The sequence below is a fragment of the Trachemys scripta genome, chromosome 4 (assembly GCF_013100865.1).
Source record: "Trachemys scripta elegans isolate TJP31775 chromosome 4, CAS_Tse_1.0, whole genome shotgun sequence".
NCBI classification, from domain to species: Eukaryota; Metazoa; Chordata; order Testudines; family Emydidae; genus Trachemys; species Trachemys scripta.
The window spans coordinates 100,910,997-100,928,930 of record NC_048301.1 but is presented as its reverse complement, the minus strand read 5'-3'; the positions used below and the strand labels follow the sequence as shown (position 1 = coordinate 100,928,930).

Genomic DNA, 17,934 nt, shown 5'->3' with positions numbered 1-17,934 from the left:
CCGCGGCCAGTGGGGGCCGCGATCGGCTGAACCTGCCGCGTCAGCAGGTAAATAAAACTGGCCTGGCCTGCCAGGGTGCTTACCCTGGCGAGCCACGTGCCGAACGTTGCCGACCCCTGGGGTAGAGCGTAACTGGGAGCTAGATGGTTGTTCTTGATATCAGCCCTCTGCTGCTGTAATGGTGATATGCTATAAAACCACAAAAATTCTGAGCAAAGATAAATTCCACTTGAAATCCTTAAGATACTTTTCAAATATCCAAAAACTGCTGCTGGTTTTCTCTCTACCAGGAAGTATATAAATAATTCATTTTTTCCCTGCTATTCTATGGAAGATGAGTTGGTTTTCCCAACGGTGAGAGAATTTGATACAGAATAATGGTTCCTGAGCCAATGAGAGAGAGTATTGGTCTTTTGTTTTTCCTGTTCTTTTTAGTTCTTTTTATTGTGTTTTGCTCTAAAATCCATACTATGGCAAATGTACTCTTGGTGATCTATTAAAAATTCAGATAACATTTTCAGCTGCTGCAGCAATGATTGTGAAGATGTGTTTTTGCATGTATGTGTTGCACCCATTACTAAAAATTTAACTCGTATCTATAGTAAGGGGGTGAGGGGGATTGAGGGGGAAAGACAAGCATCTTGGGTGTTGGATTATCTGAAGTTTATGCAAAACACAACCCAGTTACTTTGGTCTGGAAATGAATGTAGATTTGTCTGAGGACTTGAGTGTACATCTTTAGTCACCAAAGAACGACTTACTAGGAAATGATATTGCAAGCTCTCACACTCTGCTCCACCAATATGCCCCAGCCTTTATCTGGAAGGCCCACAACTAGGAGTTTGAGATGGTTTTCTTTCCCTGCATATTCATGGCCTCTTTGCAGAGAATGCTAATAAGGGTGTTGTTGCTATCAATTGTGGTAGAGGTTTTGTTGATGCAGCTGCCTTTTCATGAACTCAGCATAGACCACTGGATAGCCATTGGGTAGTAACAGCTTCCAGTCACAACAGCACTGGACTGGATTTTAACGGGTGACTCTGAGGTGAAATGGTGCATCTATTCCATTATCAATCCTTTGATTCTGTGAGTGATTCGGTTCCTCCTATCGAGAGAGTCCAAAAAAGGTTCAGAGAAATGTGGCTTCCTCTAGACATGGGAGTATTCTAAGGCCAATGAGCAAACAGTGTATTTTGTGGCCACTACCCTTCCCTGACACCTTATGGTTGAGGTTGCTATGTTTATTGACAGCTTTTCTAGAGATATTATGTCTAGGAATTACACTGCAGTACTGAAAATCCTGATTGACTTGAGCTGTGACTTTCCCAATGGTCCTGTAGATCTTGAGCATTGGCAGATAGTGAGAATGTGGTCTGTGTTCCGTTTTCATAGGTCTCCTAATCTTGTACTGTCCTATGACACAGAATTCATTGGTTGCTAAAGGATCCAGACAAATTTCAGATTTGCAGCAAAGGAGATTTAGGTTAGATATTAGAAAAAACTCCCTAACTATAAGAGTAGTTAAACTCTGGAATACGCTTCCCGGGGAGATTGTGGAATCCCCCTCATTGGAGGTTTTTAAGAAAAGGCTGGATTTGTCAGGGTTTACTTGATCCTATCTCAGCACAGGGGGCTGGACTTGATGACTTCTTGAGGTCCCTTCCAGCCCTAATTTCTATGAGTCTATGAAAAAGAGGAGCATTTTCCTCAAAATGATGATAATTAGGCTTTGTCCACAGATAGAATTGTGTTTTCGTCCGGAGAGTCCATTTTTAGTGTTTACATTGTCCTTGGCCTTTGGCCTGCATTACAGAGTCTCTCCATTGTATGAATCTTGCTGTGAGAGATAGAAGTTGTACTTATACTAAACTGGTAATCCCAATAAGTATATGCTATATAAGAATAAGTACAAACACTTAGAGTAGTGTCTTCTCCCAGTTAATCTGTATTCTATGTTGCTTGTGTATGTAGTTTACATTACAAAAAGGTATGACTCATTTTTCCACTGAAAAATCTGAAAAATTCTGCTCACTTTGAGTGAAAGAATCAGAATTCTCATGCTGTCAGATGGTGCTTAGAGCATAAACAAGGCACCACCATCCCTGTCTATCCTGCACCATTCTTGCATGTTCTCTTATGATGTTAAGTCCTGTAAGTTTTCCCTTTCTGGCTAGTGTTTTAATGAAGAGATTTTTTTTCAGTTGACCCCTTTGTCATGTTCTTCCAGCTGCCCAATGGCATGCCTGCCATCCTAGGTGCTCTAGCTTCACGCTTAACACATGTCCAAGATATTTCCGTCTTCTTTTTCTGGAAAACTTTCATGATAAAGAGTTGAGGCATTCTATGACACATCTTTTTATTTGTTATAAATTAATTTCGTATAATACCTAGTATTTTTCAAAGGCCTTTCCTTTCAAAGACAGTTAGACCTTTGGTGGGCTTTGGTCTGTCTGGACATTTGGTGGGCTTCTGGATTTCACGTCTATATGTTAAAATGGAAATAACAGTTAAGTTAAAGATTCATAGTTTGGTCTTTACTCTAAAGCTTAAGTGCCTTTAAGACCTGCTTAAGATCTCAAAATAAGGCTTTAGTTGGGCCTGAGTGATGCATAAGCCTCTGCATAACCCTCTACACAGGTGTCAAGTATCAGAGGGGTAGCCGTGTTAGTCTGAATCTGTAAAAAGCAACAGAAGGTCCTGTGGCACCTTTAAGACTAACAGAAGTATTGGAGCATAAGCTTTCGTGGGTGAATGCCCACTTCATCAGTCTGATGAAGTGGGCATTCATTGATGAAGTGGGCATTCACCCACGAAAGCTTATGCTCCAATACTTCTGTTAATCTTAAAGGTGCCACAGGACCCTCTGTCCCTCTACACAGGAGTAATTTAACCCATTTTGTCCAGTGCATAAATATCTCACAAAAATATGCAGTACTGTATAATCAAGGAAAGCGGCGCTGTCTTGATTGAGCCCAAATACACCCCTCACTCAAATAATCTTGTATAGAAAGATACACAACACATTTTTACATATAAAAATACTTATTAGATAAAATAACTTGAAGACGTGAAATAATTGGCGTGTATTCAAATTGTGGTTAATTGAATTCCTCTATCACTTAGAGAGCCACATGGGGTACTGACTCTGCATAGAGGAAGTAATTTTCATTAACAGGATATAATTTAGAATGAAAAAATATATACACGCTGCTTGAAACTCTGTTAATAATTAACATGGAATAAATACCTAGACATATATTGAGTTTCCATTTTTCTACCTGTCACTCTTTAGAGATTCAGCAGTTCATTTGCATTCTAAGTAAGTGAATTTATTCAGAGAGATGACACTGTAACACTGCCTTGGAAAGTGGAAGACCTTTCTGTCAGAGCACCAAAAATTAGTCACCTTTGTTACTATAATGGCAGAGTTGAGATCAACATTAATGGTAATTTGTTCTCATGCTTGCTTACACCTGTCAAGGAAGTTTGTTTGTTTGCGAACACAAATCCTACAACCAAAAGCTGTTAGTCAAATGTACCCTCCTTCCCTCCATTATTCCTCAAGCAGATCAACAGCATCAAGCTAGAATAAGGAAAAAAAGACGAAAAAAAATCCTTTTAATGCAATTATTTATTTGCTTTGTTTTGGAATTTACATATAATAACGGTTATTCACAATCCCTTTACACAGTAATGTCAACAACATGTATGGTTCTTTGCATGCAGCAAGACATGCAGGGAGTTATGTGAATGTTAAATAACAATATCTTTGCATGTGACCCTGAAGCACTGCATCAACAAAACCAGTATAGTATAGTGGATTAGGAGCTAGGAGTGTGGGATTAGGAGGTAGCTGTTTCTGAGTTCTAATCCAACCTCTATCGATGAGTTATTGTATGGCCAAAGACAAATTGCTTTGGATCTGATTTTGAGAAGCACTGAAGACCACAACTCCTATTGTGATTGCTCAGCAGTTCTTCCAATCAGGTCCCTAATTTCTGTCACATTCCAGGGTGCAATCTATACCAGTATGAGTTGTCAGCACCTGCCCTGAAAGCATGGGTGCTTCAGAATGTTTGCTGTTGTAGCTCCCAACCTGGGCCTCTCGCAAACAGGATGCAGGTCACATACGAGTGTCTGTGTATAGCTACAGCCTTGGTCCAGTAGTTCTAACCCCAGCAGTCTGTCAGCAACACTCCAGTCACACTCTGGCTTCCACCAGCTTTGGTTGCTACTTGCAGGGTGACCCAATGCACTCCAAGTTCTCAAATTTCCCCCAAACATGTATCTGCACTGTACAGCCCTCTCCAGGGCAGTTCAGATATTAGAGGTCTGTTGTCCCTGTAAACAGTCAACATTCAACAGTTTGTTACCAATCCAGGAAAACATTTAAGCATGTGTTTAAGTCCATCTCTGTTCAGGACAACACTTGAGTGTGTGCTAAATCCTACTTATGTGTTGTCCTTGAATAGGTATGCTTTCCAGAATCAGGGCCCAATATACCAACCTCCCAAGGGGGTTCTGAGGATTAATCAGTGTTTCTATCATTGCTTTGAAGTTTAAAACTAATTTCTAAGTAGTAGTATTGCTTGGATATACACTGAAGTTCTCAGTACTTACTCAATGGGAGTTGTGTCTGAATTTAAGTATGGAATTCAGGATTTGTACCTAAATGAAGACTGCGAGAGGCTCAATTGTTTGTAGCCCTTCAGCCCCTTTATGAGGATTTAGCAGCATAAAGGGACTTCCATAAAGTATGCAAATCTTACCACCAAGGAAATCCTCTGTTGTAGGAGTAATGGATCCACAACCTCCATCTGGCAACCCCCAGTACATGTTGGTGGCATGGCTGGGGGAAAGGAGACATAATTGGAGTCCACTACACTCCAACAACTCTTGAATGTTATTAACAGCTGAGTGTAAGTTGAAGCAACCTCAGAGTACGGAGAAGTGATAATAAAATGTTAGCACACAAGGATAGTTTTTTATTGTTCTGGTTATACTATCTTATTTAGTATATTTAATAGTGAGTATATTTATCATTTCTGAATTGTAACATTATATTTTATGTTCTACTCTTTCATTAATGCAGGTTGTGACAATATTAGCAAACATGTCTGTGCTGGACCAGTGTGCTTCAGAAATAATTCAAGGAAATGGTATGTATTTGAGCTGAGTTAATGCTGTATCTGTATGTATGGAATGCATGTGAGAAAAGGAGAGAGCTTGAGAGGTGACCTGTGTTAATCACAGGGCAACATGATCTACGGATGCGATCCAATGCAAATGAAGCCTGTTGTTTGCTATAATTCTTTGTGGAATCTGCATCTGCTGGCCAATACAGGTTGATGAGGGATACCAAGTGAGGTCTCAGAATGGCCTTATAATTGAAATATGCTGTCATTCTACAACATGATTTAGAAGACTTCAGATACATAGCCATCCTGCTGATTTAATATTTATAGTTCACGTCATTACTCACAGATGTATGTTGAGGCAATCTGAAGCATTTTGATAGTAACGTTTGTTTCCGTAAATTAAGAATTAAGATGTTTGAGAAGACCTGTGATTCTCATAAATCAGATTACATCATCTATGTAATTTGTACATTAGCATCCTGCATTGTTTCATTCAAACTGTATAATGCTATAATAAGACATTACTGCTCCAAAATGTACAAACAGCAGAAGCAATGCTTTCCCATAGCCCTTTAATGATATTTTTGGCAAAACTTCATTATTTGGGAAGTGTACATTTTAGATTTGATTCTGACCAACAGGGAGGAATTGATTGCAAATCTGAAGGTGGAAGGCAGTTTGGGTGAAAGTCATCATGAAATGATAGATTTCATTATTCTAAAGAAAGCGCAGCAGAATAAGGACAATGGATTTAAAAAAAAGCAGACTAACAAACTCAGAGAACTGGTAGGCAAGGTTCCATGGGAAGAAAATGTAAGGGATAATGGTAGGTATACTTAGTGGGGAAGGAAAGTTACTAAGTGATATCAAAAAGACTTAGGGGTTTAATGCCTGTTTTGCTTCAGTCTCCACTAAAAAGGTTAATTGTCACTAGATACTCCAGTGCAATTAACGTTAAGAAAAATGGGGAAGGAACGTAAGCCAAAATGAGGAAAGAACAGGTTAAAGACTATTTATATAAGTTGGATACATTCAAGTCAGCAGGCCCTGATGAAATGAAGTTGTTAGGATACTTAAAGAACTAGCTGAAGCAGTCTCAGGATCATTAGTTTTTTGTTTGTTTGTTTTGTTTTTTGTGGAGAACTCCTGGAGGATGGGTGAGGTCCCAGAGGACTGGAGAAAGGCAAAAATAGGGCCTGCCTTTAAAAACTGGAACAAAGAGGACCAAGGGAATTAGACCAGTCTGCCTAACTTTGATACTTGGAAAGATACTAGAACAACTTATTAAACAATCAAGTTGTATGCACCTAGAGGATTATAGCGTTATAAGAAATAGCCAGCATAGATTTGTCAAGGACAAATCATTCCACACCAACTTAATTTCCTTCTATGACAGGTTTACTGGCCTAGAGATAGGGTGGAAGCAGTAGACTTGATATCTCTCCTGTTCTTCTTGATTTTTAGTAAGGCTTTTGACAGTCCCACATGACATTCTCTCATAAGCAAACTAAGGAAATGTGGTCTAGAGGAAATTACTATAAGATGGATGCACAACTGGTGGAAAGACTACTCAAAAAGTAGTTAATGGTTTGCTGTCAAACTGGGAGGGATATCTATTGGGGTGCAACAGGGATCAGTCTTGGATCCAGTACTAGTCAATATTTTCATTAATGACTTGGATAATGGAATGGAGAATATGCTTATAAAAATTGTAGATGACACCAAGCTGGGAGTGGTTGCAAATACTTTGGAAGACAGGATTAGAATTCAAAATTGGAGAATTGGTCTGAATTTAACAAGAAGAAATTTAACAAAGTGCTTCCATTAAGAAGGAAAAATCAAATGCCCGATTACAAGATGGGGGAATAGGCTAGGCAGTATTACTGTGAAAAGGATCTGGGGGCATTAGTGGATCACAAATTGAATGAGTCAAAAATATGTTGCAGTTGCAAAAAAGGCTAATATCATTCTGAGGTGTATTGTCATATTTAAGACACAGAAGGTAATTGTCCTGCTAAGGCCTCTGCAGGAGTACTGTGTCCAGTTCTGGGAATTACACTTTAGGAAAGATGTGGACAAATGGGCAGTCAACAAGTATGATAAATGGTTTAGAAAACCTGACAGACGAGGAAAGGTTAAAAAAACAACAACAAGGTATTATAGGAGACTGTAAGGGCAGGAGAACAGTCCTGTGGATAAGGAAATAGGAGATCTAACTGATTTTAGGGAGGCACCTGGTAGCAGCTCTATAATTACGATTATATGATCTTAAAATGGGGCATAAATTCCTGTTGTTCTCTAAAAGTAGATGGCTAGTCAGTGATGTTCCACACAGCTTTTTCTGTCCCATGAAGTTTTGTTTGGTTTTGCATAATATGTTTTTAATAGAGAGGGTTTGAATTTGAGTTGTGGCTGAAACATTTCTTTAGGAGACCTACATTTTCAGTGTTGACCAATACTCTTAAAATCATTTTTTGTTTACACAAAACTTTTTAGAAGTGGATTCTGAGGAGAAATGATGCAGTGGTCTGTTTGCTAAATATAATTAGATTTAGGGTCATTTTTAGTCGTTTCTCATGTTATAGCTGAAAGTGTTATGAACACAGACCTGACTGATGGAGGATTGGCACAAACTAACCTGGATTCAGTAGGGTCCATGGACACATAGGAGGCTTAGGTTTTCATTTCCTTACTTTTGTGTGTTTGTGTCAGGTGTGTGTGAGAGAGAGAGAGTGTGTGAAGTAAAGCTGCCTTACAACAAGGTTGTCTTGTATATGGATTACACTATATATTAGGCAAAAGTCTGTGTAGGGTCATGCTGTGTGTAAGTTCATGTATTTTCAATTAGGCATCTTCTAAACAGTTTGTTATTACAGCTTCATCTTTACCTATAATACACCCAGTATTCCAGTCTGCTCCTCGTAGGATCAAATCCTACAAGGTCTGAGTCCTCTGAGAAGTGATGAGCACTCTCCACTGCCACTGAAGACATTTGGTCTGATTCTCTTCTCACTCAGACTGGTGTAAATCAAGAGGAACTTTATGGAAGTCAATGGAGTTACACCAATGCCAAATGAGTGAGAAAGGAGAATCAAGCACAGTTGGAGTGGAGGGCATCTAGCACTTTACAGGATCAGGTCCTTGCTGAATTGACACTGCAGGTTTCAATACATTGTGCAGCAATTTGGGGATGTGCATGAACATCCACTATAGTCTAAGTTGAGACCACACATATTCACTTCATTTGTGATGAATAAACTTTATTTGGACCCAGACGCAGAATGTTAAAATGGTAATGTATTAGCACACGGTGCCATCTAGCCCTCCCTCTTAGCCAGTGAGAAGATGGAAGTAAGTGATCATTTTAGTCCTGGCACATGTCCATGTAAAACTTAGACTTAATTAACCAAAGTGTGTTTGTGGTACAATAAAGTCTGCATATTTCCCTCTTGTTGGAAGCTCAGATCAAGGCAGCTGCCTCTAGGCTTGTGAAAAGGGGTGAGAGCCAACTTGTGCATAATAGTTTCCTATGTCTGTGTAATATGGTAACAATTAGCAGTTGGTTAGAAACCAGAGAAACTGATGAGAGAAGAGTTTTTGGAATTGGAAGATCTTGGTTGGTCTCCTCAACTTTGGTTTCTAGCTCTGATTCTTTTGCTAATTGGAAGCAATTAATATTTTTGTTAATTGTGTAAATGTTCTAACAAAAATATAACAATAAAATATGACCATAATATTAAATTACAGATATAGGTAACAATAAATACATAGACAGAAGTGTACAGATTGTTGACATTCTGAGTGAAATCCTTGCTCTATTAAACTAATGGGAGTTCAGTTGTAATGGTATTTAATTGGAATGGAAAAAGAGCTTCATATCCCCTTTTAAAATGTTTTTGGCATAGTATCTATCTATCTATCCATCCATCTATCTTCCCCTCTCTGATGTTTTTGTACTGAAAAGGTAGGTTTTGTGGATGATATAATTTTAATAATCTGGCTGTTGCTCTCATCTCTTAATCGTTATGTCCTGTTTTAAAAGGTATCATGATACCTGTAAGACTTATACTTAGGGTGTTTTGCTCTAGATATATTTGGCAGTGTGATATTTTATGTTTTAGTTATAGATAACTATGTTACTAGTGCCCCAGTGGGTTCTCCCCTGTAATCTAGTTCATTAGAAGTCTAGGGCCTGCAAGGAATCTTTTTTTCTCTTACTGTGTGGATGTGTCCAGGGAGCTGATGGGTCATCAAAACATCTAATTGAGTACAGTAGCTGCTTCATTGCTGTTTTGATTGTATTATTGTTACAGATATTTACAGGGTGGCCATCAGTGTAGTATCAAGACACACATTATACAAGGTACATAGAGGACGAGTACACAGATAATTTTCCTTTCCCTTGCACTTCTGTGAAGGATCCATCTCCCCCAAAGCACCAGGAGAGAGGAGTCTGGCTTGGCTGGTGGTATGAGATGTCTATTGGGGTTGTGCAAGGATAAGGCTATGAACCTGCTCCCTCTGCACTAGCCAACAGAGCTACCTGGACATGGTGCTGTGTGCATGCCTCCCTAGTAACAGAACATAGCACGAACTTGCAGCAATCGCAGTGTAACAGGGAACACTGTGCAGCCCAAAGCCTGCAAACTTGGGTAATGCCTTAAAGTGACAACCTTGCCCTGTGTGTGTGTGCATGTATACATATGTACATGTGTGCCCCAACTAGTTAAAAAGTGACTAGTGAATCTGTGCTCAACTTGAAACACCTTAAAGGACCCTAATCTTTAGAGGGGAGCACAGAGGAGCTGCCTCCCAATCTGAGCATCTCCTCCCTGCACAAGACATCGGATGAGATGTTGGTAAGAGGTTTGTGTTTTGCCATCAGACCACCAAGCTAGAGGTGATGAGCCTGTGACCTCGCTGCATCCTTTCCCATGGTATCAGGCCAGCAAACTGGAAATCCTGAGTCCGTATCCTCAGTGTCCTCTCAATAACATTAGTTCAGCAAGCTAAAGATACTGAACCAGACACCTCACAGCAGCCTGTGCCATGACTACACTGGCAGAATTTAACATTTAATATCTATTTTAATTTTTTTTTACTTTTTTGTTTTAATTTTTTTTTACAGTTGCAGGAAATTAAGGCAGGAGTGGGGTTATAATGTCATGTTATAACAGTTGGAAACCAAGGCACATATCTTGGAGTTTTTTGGATGAATAAATTGAAGCATAAAACTTTACTGAGAATGCAACAACTAAAACATGAGATGAATATCTTCCTTCACATCCATGTCTGTGTCATTGAAGTCCATGGGAAACATACAAATGTATTTGAATTGAGAATTCAGTCTATTAGCCTTGATTAAATTGAAAGATTAAAAATGGTGTTTTAAAGCATATGAGCAGGAAAGGAAAGTTACATACATGTTAGTACATGTTACATGTTATACATGTTACCTGAAAGATCTTCTAATGTTCTTCAGGCCCCTGCATATAGGTTTATCTTGAATTGGAAGTTAAATGTAACTAAGAACTAAAAGCCTTGCCACGGATTTTGAGCCAGATGTGATAGGTCAGTCTAAAATCCACACGTCAATCTGTACTAGAACAATCCGGAGAGAAGAGGGGGAAATGTGCATGTATTTGCTGGTTCCATATGTTTTCTAGCTTTCTGTAGACAACATATGTTTTTGCGCAGATACAGATTGTGCCTATATTCTGAACAGCAAAATCATCTGTTGCAGTTGTGTGTCATTATTCAGTTTGCTTCGCTTGTAAACTACTTTCTTGTATGGAAGTTTTTGTTTTCTGGGAGAGATACTAACAGCAACTTTCATTTCTTTGTAGGTGTTCAGCTTTTAATGGAAATGCTCTTTGAAAGATCATCTTCTGGGAATTCAGCAGAAGTCACTGCTTGTGAGCGAGTTCAGCAGAAATCTGCAGTTACCCTGGCACGGCTCAGCCGAGATCCTGAAGTGGCACATGCAGCCATAAAACTCAGCTGTAAGAATTTAATGCTAACCTAGTGGCAGACTGTAAAATATGGAGAGAATGACTTCCTGCTGAGACTAGGGCAGCAGAGGCTCTTGCTGGTTTAGCAAGGAGAGAGGCTCTCTTATATCACTTGTTAATGGTTGCTCTCTACAGACCACAAGGTTCCCTGCACAGTCTGTCCTGACAGTAGATGCGGAGAATGTGCTAAATGAATCTATGGCTAATTTTTCAGTGGAAACTGAGGTGCAGCTTCCTCGTACACATAGCTAGGGATGGAGGGGATACAGAGCTTTTACAGTGACTAGCTGACGCTGTGACACTTGAAGATGCAGCATCTACTCTCTCCTCAACTTAAAACCTCACACACATGTGACTAGTAGATCCTCCAGCAAAGAGAGACAGCAAGGACCAGATTTTTTAAATTTAAAAATTGTCTATTTTGGGGAGTTGGGGGATGATGGATAGGAAGGATTTTTTTTAGGTCAGCTCTATTCATTGTAAAAGAGCAGTAGAGGGTAAAAACAATGAATTTGTTTATGCTTTACCGTTATCTAACTGTGGCAATTTTAAATTGCACAGCTCGTTCTAATGCATGTGTGGAGAGTTCCTTCTACACCTCTTGTACAGCAGTTGTATTCATTCACAATTGTATTAAATGAGACAGATAAAACTAAAGAATCCACCAGGCTGATTTTTGGTGTCAAAATGGCGAGTTTTCGATAACAACAAACATTGTTTATCTTCATTTTTTTTTACACTTTTAGGTATTCCTCGCCTTATAGAACTCTGCAGATCACCCGCTGAAAGAAATAACAGTGATTCTGTTCTAGTGGCTTGTCTGGTAGGTGCACTTAAGCCATCCTTTATCTCTCCTGAAAAATGCAGAAATCCCCTTCATTTCAGTGGGATTTCAGTGTGTGTTACAACAAACTTGTGTTACTTAATTACATGTCAGACTCATCCCCTTCCCATCTTAGGCCCAGTGCTGAGTACCTTAATTCCCATTAAAATCAAGATTCGCACACCATGATGGGGTGTACCAGTCCCTTCAAGGCCCCCTGCTTGAGGCTCCACAGTCCACCGCCCACCCCAGGAAAGGAAAAATGAACGTGGGTCCTCTAAGGCTGTCTAGAAACGCTGCACAGAAGCAGTCAATCAGAGCCTAGCGGGCTCAAATAAAAGGAACTGTAGGGCTTGCTCAGGTCAGTTCCTGGCTGGGACCAGAAGGGTGAGGAAGGGAGCTCTGCTCTGGCCAGAGGAGCTCGATGGGCTGACTTACTGTCCCTGGGAATGAGAGGACCTGGAAGATTTGGCTAGCAGGTTTGTGTCATCTTCATCCTCAGTGAAGTTACAGTCATGACCTATTTAATTCCACACTGGGAGTTGGTTGATTCTAATTGTATTTTAAAACTCAAACAATGGCTCCTCCAGTTTCCTAGATCACTCACAGTCAGGCATTGGAACAGGACATGGTGCAAAGACAATGCTTTTTCCTGGCTCTGATTTCCTTTGGCAAGAGTTCAAGCCTCCATCATAAGTGGAGCTGGTAGCAAAGCCTATAGTCAAGGTTGCTCGACACTTTCCATCGTAAGACCAGTTTTCAGGTGCTTATAACTTAGCTAAAGTTTAACTATTTAGAAGGAGCCTGAAGGGGTGGAAAATTGATACTGAGTGAGCAAAGAGACTGTAAGTGGGATGAGGAGTCCCAGGGGTTGGAGAGACAGGATTGGCACAGGGGCAGGCTGGAGAGGATGTGGACACAATGGACCAGGCTTGTGAGGAAGAGAGCAGAGGGTTCTGTATGAACTAGAGTACATTCCTTTCCATCACCAGGAATTGAACCCAAGGTTCCTGAGTCTGAACCTTCCTCTGCTGTCGACAGATATCCATGAAATCCGCAAAGTGTGTCTCATCCTCCACTAGTCACTTGTATATGTAAGGGATGACAACTTGCTACTGCTATCAGTTACTTTATTAGCTCAAGTGCCAGAAGTCTGGGCAGTGGATCTAAAGGATTGAACTCTGCTGATGATGTCTCTAGGGGCCAGTATGATTCGACATGATGGAATTTCTGTATTTTCAGTTTGCTTTTTTAAAAACCCAGAAAATCACACACACAAAGTATGTTTAAAGAACGTTTAAGGTTGCAAAGTCAAGTACTTAAAAGTTAGGAAATGCCAAAATTTAAAGTTGCATGTACAATCTTAAACAGCGCCCTGGTGTGCAGGCATTATAATATGGTTTTTAATTACATGATCATGTACTATTTTTTTCTACAAGACCCCTTTTGAGTGCTTGACTTGGCAACTTTAACTTTTCTTTAATATAGTTTTTGTGTATAATAGATATTACTGGACCTCCTTACTGCCATTGATTCTGTAGAGTGCTGCTTACGGGACCTGTCAGGAGAAGGAAAAGCCAGCTCTATGTTAGCTTCATTCATTCCTCTAAGATAGATCAGAATGAATCCTGACAGAGACATACTTCTCCTCACAAAGAGTGTTTCCATATTGAATGCCACAAGGTTCAATACCGTCAGCTCTCTTATTCAGTAATTATGAAGCCAGAATGTGTATTGTCAAAGTGCAGAATAAGACTCTTGTGCATGGGGGCAGAGCATCTTCAGTGAGATAAACATGACTATGGAATGCCTTAGAGGACAAGAGCAGACTGAGTTCCAACTAAACCATGTTCACATCTAAATGCAAGGGCTGGTTCTTCAATAAGGTTTTGTCACGCTCCCTGGGGTACCCAGGGTTCTGAGGCACCTTTCTATCATCTGGCTTTAGTGTGAGGAAGCCTTGTCTATGCCTGCTGGGGGTCAGCTCCCCAGTTCCACTGGCCAGTCTGCCTGTTGATGATAGGCACACTCCGACCCCTGAGTCTGCTGAGTGTTTCTCTGGAGTGCCCCGCCCCTGGTCCACTGGTTACTCACAGTAGTCACAGTTTGCCTCAGCTCGCCACTCCACTTAACACACACCATTTAGTTATGGTTATAGTGAAAACAAGTAGAAGTTTATTAACTAAGGATAGAGATTCAAGTGACAGCAAGTACAAGTATTGGAAACAAATAGTTACATATAAAACAAAACCATAACATACATTCTAAACCTAGACTTAATTAAGTAGGTGCTCTTTTCTCATGTAGAGAAATCTCACCCAAAGTCCTTTGTGTCTTACAGCCAAATTGGCCATGACCTCCATTCATAAGACAAACATGCTATTAGCTTACTCCTGAGTGAAAGATCCAGGGTGTATTTCTGCACATCCTGATATACCACAACAATCTATTGTATTTACTCGTAAAGAGGATCCCTTCATGCTATTTATTTCATCCTGTAAGTTTCCTCTCTTGAAGATTTCACAATCTCTTGGTGAGCATTTGGCTCACTATGCAAACAGGCATCCAGTGTGAGACATACAATCAGAGGTATGGGCCAGTGTGGCAGACGGGTAAGAAAGTGGCCGCCGGTACACAGCCGATGTTAAAGCAATGTACCAGCAGGGCTGCTGACTTGTGTGTGTGTGGGAGGAAATGGGCAGCTGCCCCGGGGCCCGGCGATTTAAAAGGGCCCAGAGCTCCTAGCAGCAGTTGGAGCCCTTTAAATCACTGCTGGTGCCCCAAGTGGCCCGGGCTAGACAGCGCTGAAGGGCTGGCTGGGGGAGTCTGGCCCCAGCCCCGCCCCTTCCGCCTGAGGCCCTGCCCCTTCTGGGGGCCCAGAGCCGCCCACCCCACCTTGCCCAGGACCCCAGCCAACCTGTGCATCAGTAAGTCCTTTAAGTTACTTTCACCCCTGCGTACAGTGCCCAATATATACATGAACAGAGAGAGAAGTGTCTGTTACCTTCTGCTTGAAATGAACCAGTCTGAGACATGTCAGCTCCTGGTTATCAGCCTTAAGACCATAATATTCAGTACAGTCTCACAACTCCTTAAAATATCTATACATATATTTCACAAAATGATTGATGCCCAGTGGGGTACTGGCTGTCAATAGGGAGGGGAAACAAAGGTACAGAAAGTGAAATGACACAACAGGTCATGCACTCAGTATAATACATTCAAAAGAACAGTTTCATAATCAAGTTGAGAGGGAGATTTAACTGGATGAGTGGACAATTGAGGCTAGTACATAGTCCCTATGTTGGCCCTGTGCACAGAGATCAGTTTCACATGTTGACCGTTATCGGTAGGCACTGTATGTTATGGACTCAAAGTGAAGAATTTACTAATCCTTAATTGTACTGTCATTGTTTCTGACAGGCAGCCTTACGAAGACTAGCAGTTATGAGTCCCGATGGCCTTGAGGATTCAGATTTCCAGCAGTTGGTAAAGCCTAGACTTGTGGATTCCTTTTTGCTGTGCACAAATATGGAAGAGAGCTTTGTCTAAATAACTAAATATAGCCTCCAAAAGCAATCGAACTAACACACGCAGAATGATGTAGTTCTAACAATATTATTTTTATGATTAATTTATTTAAAAACTATTAAAGTCTGGTATGTAGAGGAAAAGAAACAGAAAAAGCAATCTTATATCAGTGGTTTGAGCAAGTAATCCTTCCCCCTCCCCCTGTTTTTTCTTCAATACTTATGGATATGTCAACAGATCAGAAAATTATTATTATAACTGTTGTCATTTTAGATTTGGGGTCAGATTTTCTTCTGGATTACACTGGTGTGATGAGATTGCATCATGATAACTAGGGAGAACTTCGTCCCTTGATTTTAAATGTTCTGACATTTTATCACTATTTCTTTGTAATTACAGTACTATTAAGTTGTCCAAAAGATTTATTAGCTTAATGCACTCATGTCACAAAAATTGATTCTTAAAAATGCAAAAATAAACTTGAATACAATAGAAACAGTACCATCTGGGCACAAAATTCTCAAGTCTCCATTCAGGTATGCTGATTGCTGATATGTTGAAGATCTGGTCCTATTTTTTTTATAAACAGAACTGTGGAAATATCTTCACAGGATTAGATACTGAAGGTATGCAAGAAAATAGCCACATTTTCAAGGCTGAATTTTGAGATTTTTTGAGAGGTGATATAGGCTGTCTAAAAATGTGGTCCTTCACAGGATAGTTACAGGTAATTTTTTTCTATTTTAATTACATGAAATTAAAAAATCCTAGAAAATGGTAGTTTGTAAAAATATGTATAAAAATATACCTGATTCTTTACAAAATGTTAAATATCCACAAATAACTTAGCATGTCACACAAGGAAAATGGATTTGCATTTCATAGTTGTACATGAATTCCTGTAGTGAATAAGCCCGACATATTTTTAGTGATTCAAGCCAATACTTGTTTGAAAGTATGTGTGCATATATTTTAAAAAAACAGGTAAACAGATTATAACTCTGACTGAACCTTGAGTTATTCTGTTTTCTTAGCTTGTCATTTTTCTTTAAAATGTAGGGTGGGATTTTAAAATTCACTCAAAGCTGGCAGAAGAAAATTCCACTTGTAGATGTTTACGTAGAGGGTAAAATTGATTGAAAAATGGAATTTTTTTCATCAAAAATGTTTGAATTTTGAAATTTTTCAGTCAGCAATGTCATGGGAGTCTTTTTGCTTCTCTGTCTCTCTGGTAACTCAGGAAGATTTGTGTTTTTGACATTATGTGGTTGTTTGCGAATACTGCTCTGAATAATTTGTGGTAGGCAACTCTCTGGTGCTAGGATCTCTGCCAAAAAAAAAAAAAAAGTAAAGAGAAACCCTACTTCCTGAATTTACCTCACAAAAGGTTATGAGGCTTAATCCATTAATATTTGTTTAGTGTTTTGAGATTTGAATGAAAGGCACTGTGAAAGTGCTAAATTGTCATCATCTTCCCAGTTTTCATGAAAGATGCTTCCATCTTTTATCTTATGTATGACAAAGTCCAGCTCACTTCCAGATATGTAGGAGCGCAGAAGTTTCTTTGCTGACATCTTCTTGGTGATGTCTTAGGTCAACCATGCATTTATCCTGGATAAGGGTTAACACGCCTTTTATAAATATTAGCACACGTACAGTGACCGCTGCTTTAAGCAACCACTCAAAGTTCAGACAAAAATCAGCTGCTTTACAGAGATGCTTTTCTTATATGAGTGGAGATTAATTCTGCTTAGTATATCATGACTATTTTGAGGCGGCCCTTTAAGACGTGACCTTGCACTGTAAGGATTGGTCTGTTGTAAAGGCTTCATTGTATTATACCAGTGACTCTGACACTTTCCTCACTAAAAGCAAATACTATTTGAACTGACACATTAAATGGTGAAATCATCACTCCTGGTGTAAACCATTTAACTTGATAGCAACACATAGGATAGTAGAGTTTACTACAGGAATCCTACTAAGATGTTATAATTTATCCTTATAATCCAAAATTGCATAGAAAGGGCCAAATTCTGCTCTGTCCCACTGTTGAAACCGCACTTCTTTGGCTCTGGCTAATGTCAATTACTCTGTATTTGCATTGGTGTAGCTAATAGTAGAATTTGTCCCATAATGTGTTCAAGTCAACAGCCGCATTCAAAAATGGATAGGTACAAACTGCATGTCATTGTTCCGCTGACATGTAATATCCAAGAGGGGACAGAATTCACTGGTACATCTTATGCCTGTGTAAGGCCAAAGGGATGTTTATATAAGCACCAAAAGTAGCTATCAATAAAAATTAAGGAAATCCATTTCTGACGTGCACGGACACCACTTTGCGCTACTTTGTCAGTCTAACCTGGGTACAAGTGGAATTTACATTGCCAGAATCACATGAAGTAGAACTGAGTGAGTAACTGATTTT

General features: G+C 39.8%; 1 protein-coding gene across 1 annotated transcript in view; it reads left to right on the top strand.

Moving 5' to 3' along the window:
• Window positions 1-15,730, top strand: part of INSC (INSC spindle orientation adaptor protein) — a 226,189-nt gene extending 210,459 nt beyond the window's left edge. The window contains exons 10-13 of the mRNA XM_034770348.1: window positions 5,093-5,159; window positions 10,985-11,140; window positions 11,896-11,972; window positions 15,396-15,730. Of these exons, the coding sequence (XP_034626239.1) occupies window positions 5,093-5,159; window positions 10,985-11,140; window positions 11,896-11,972; window positions 15,396-15,524 (429 nt within the window). The 3' untranslated portion in view covers window positions 15,525-15,730. The remainder of the gene's footprint in view (window positions 1-5,092; window positions 5,160-10,984; window positions 11,141-11,895; window positions 11,973-15,395) is intronic.
• The last annotated feature ends 2,204 nt before the right edge of the window (window positions 15,731-17,934 follow it).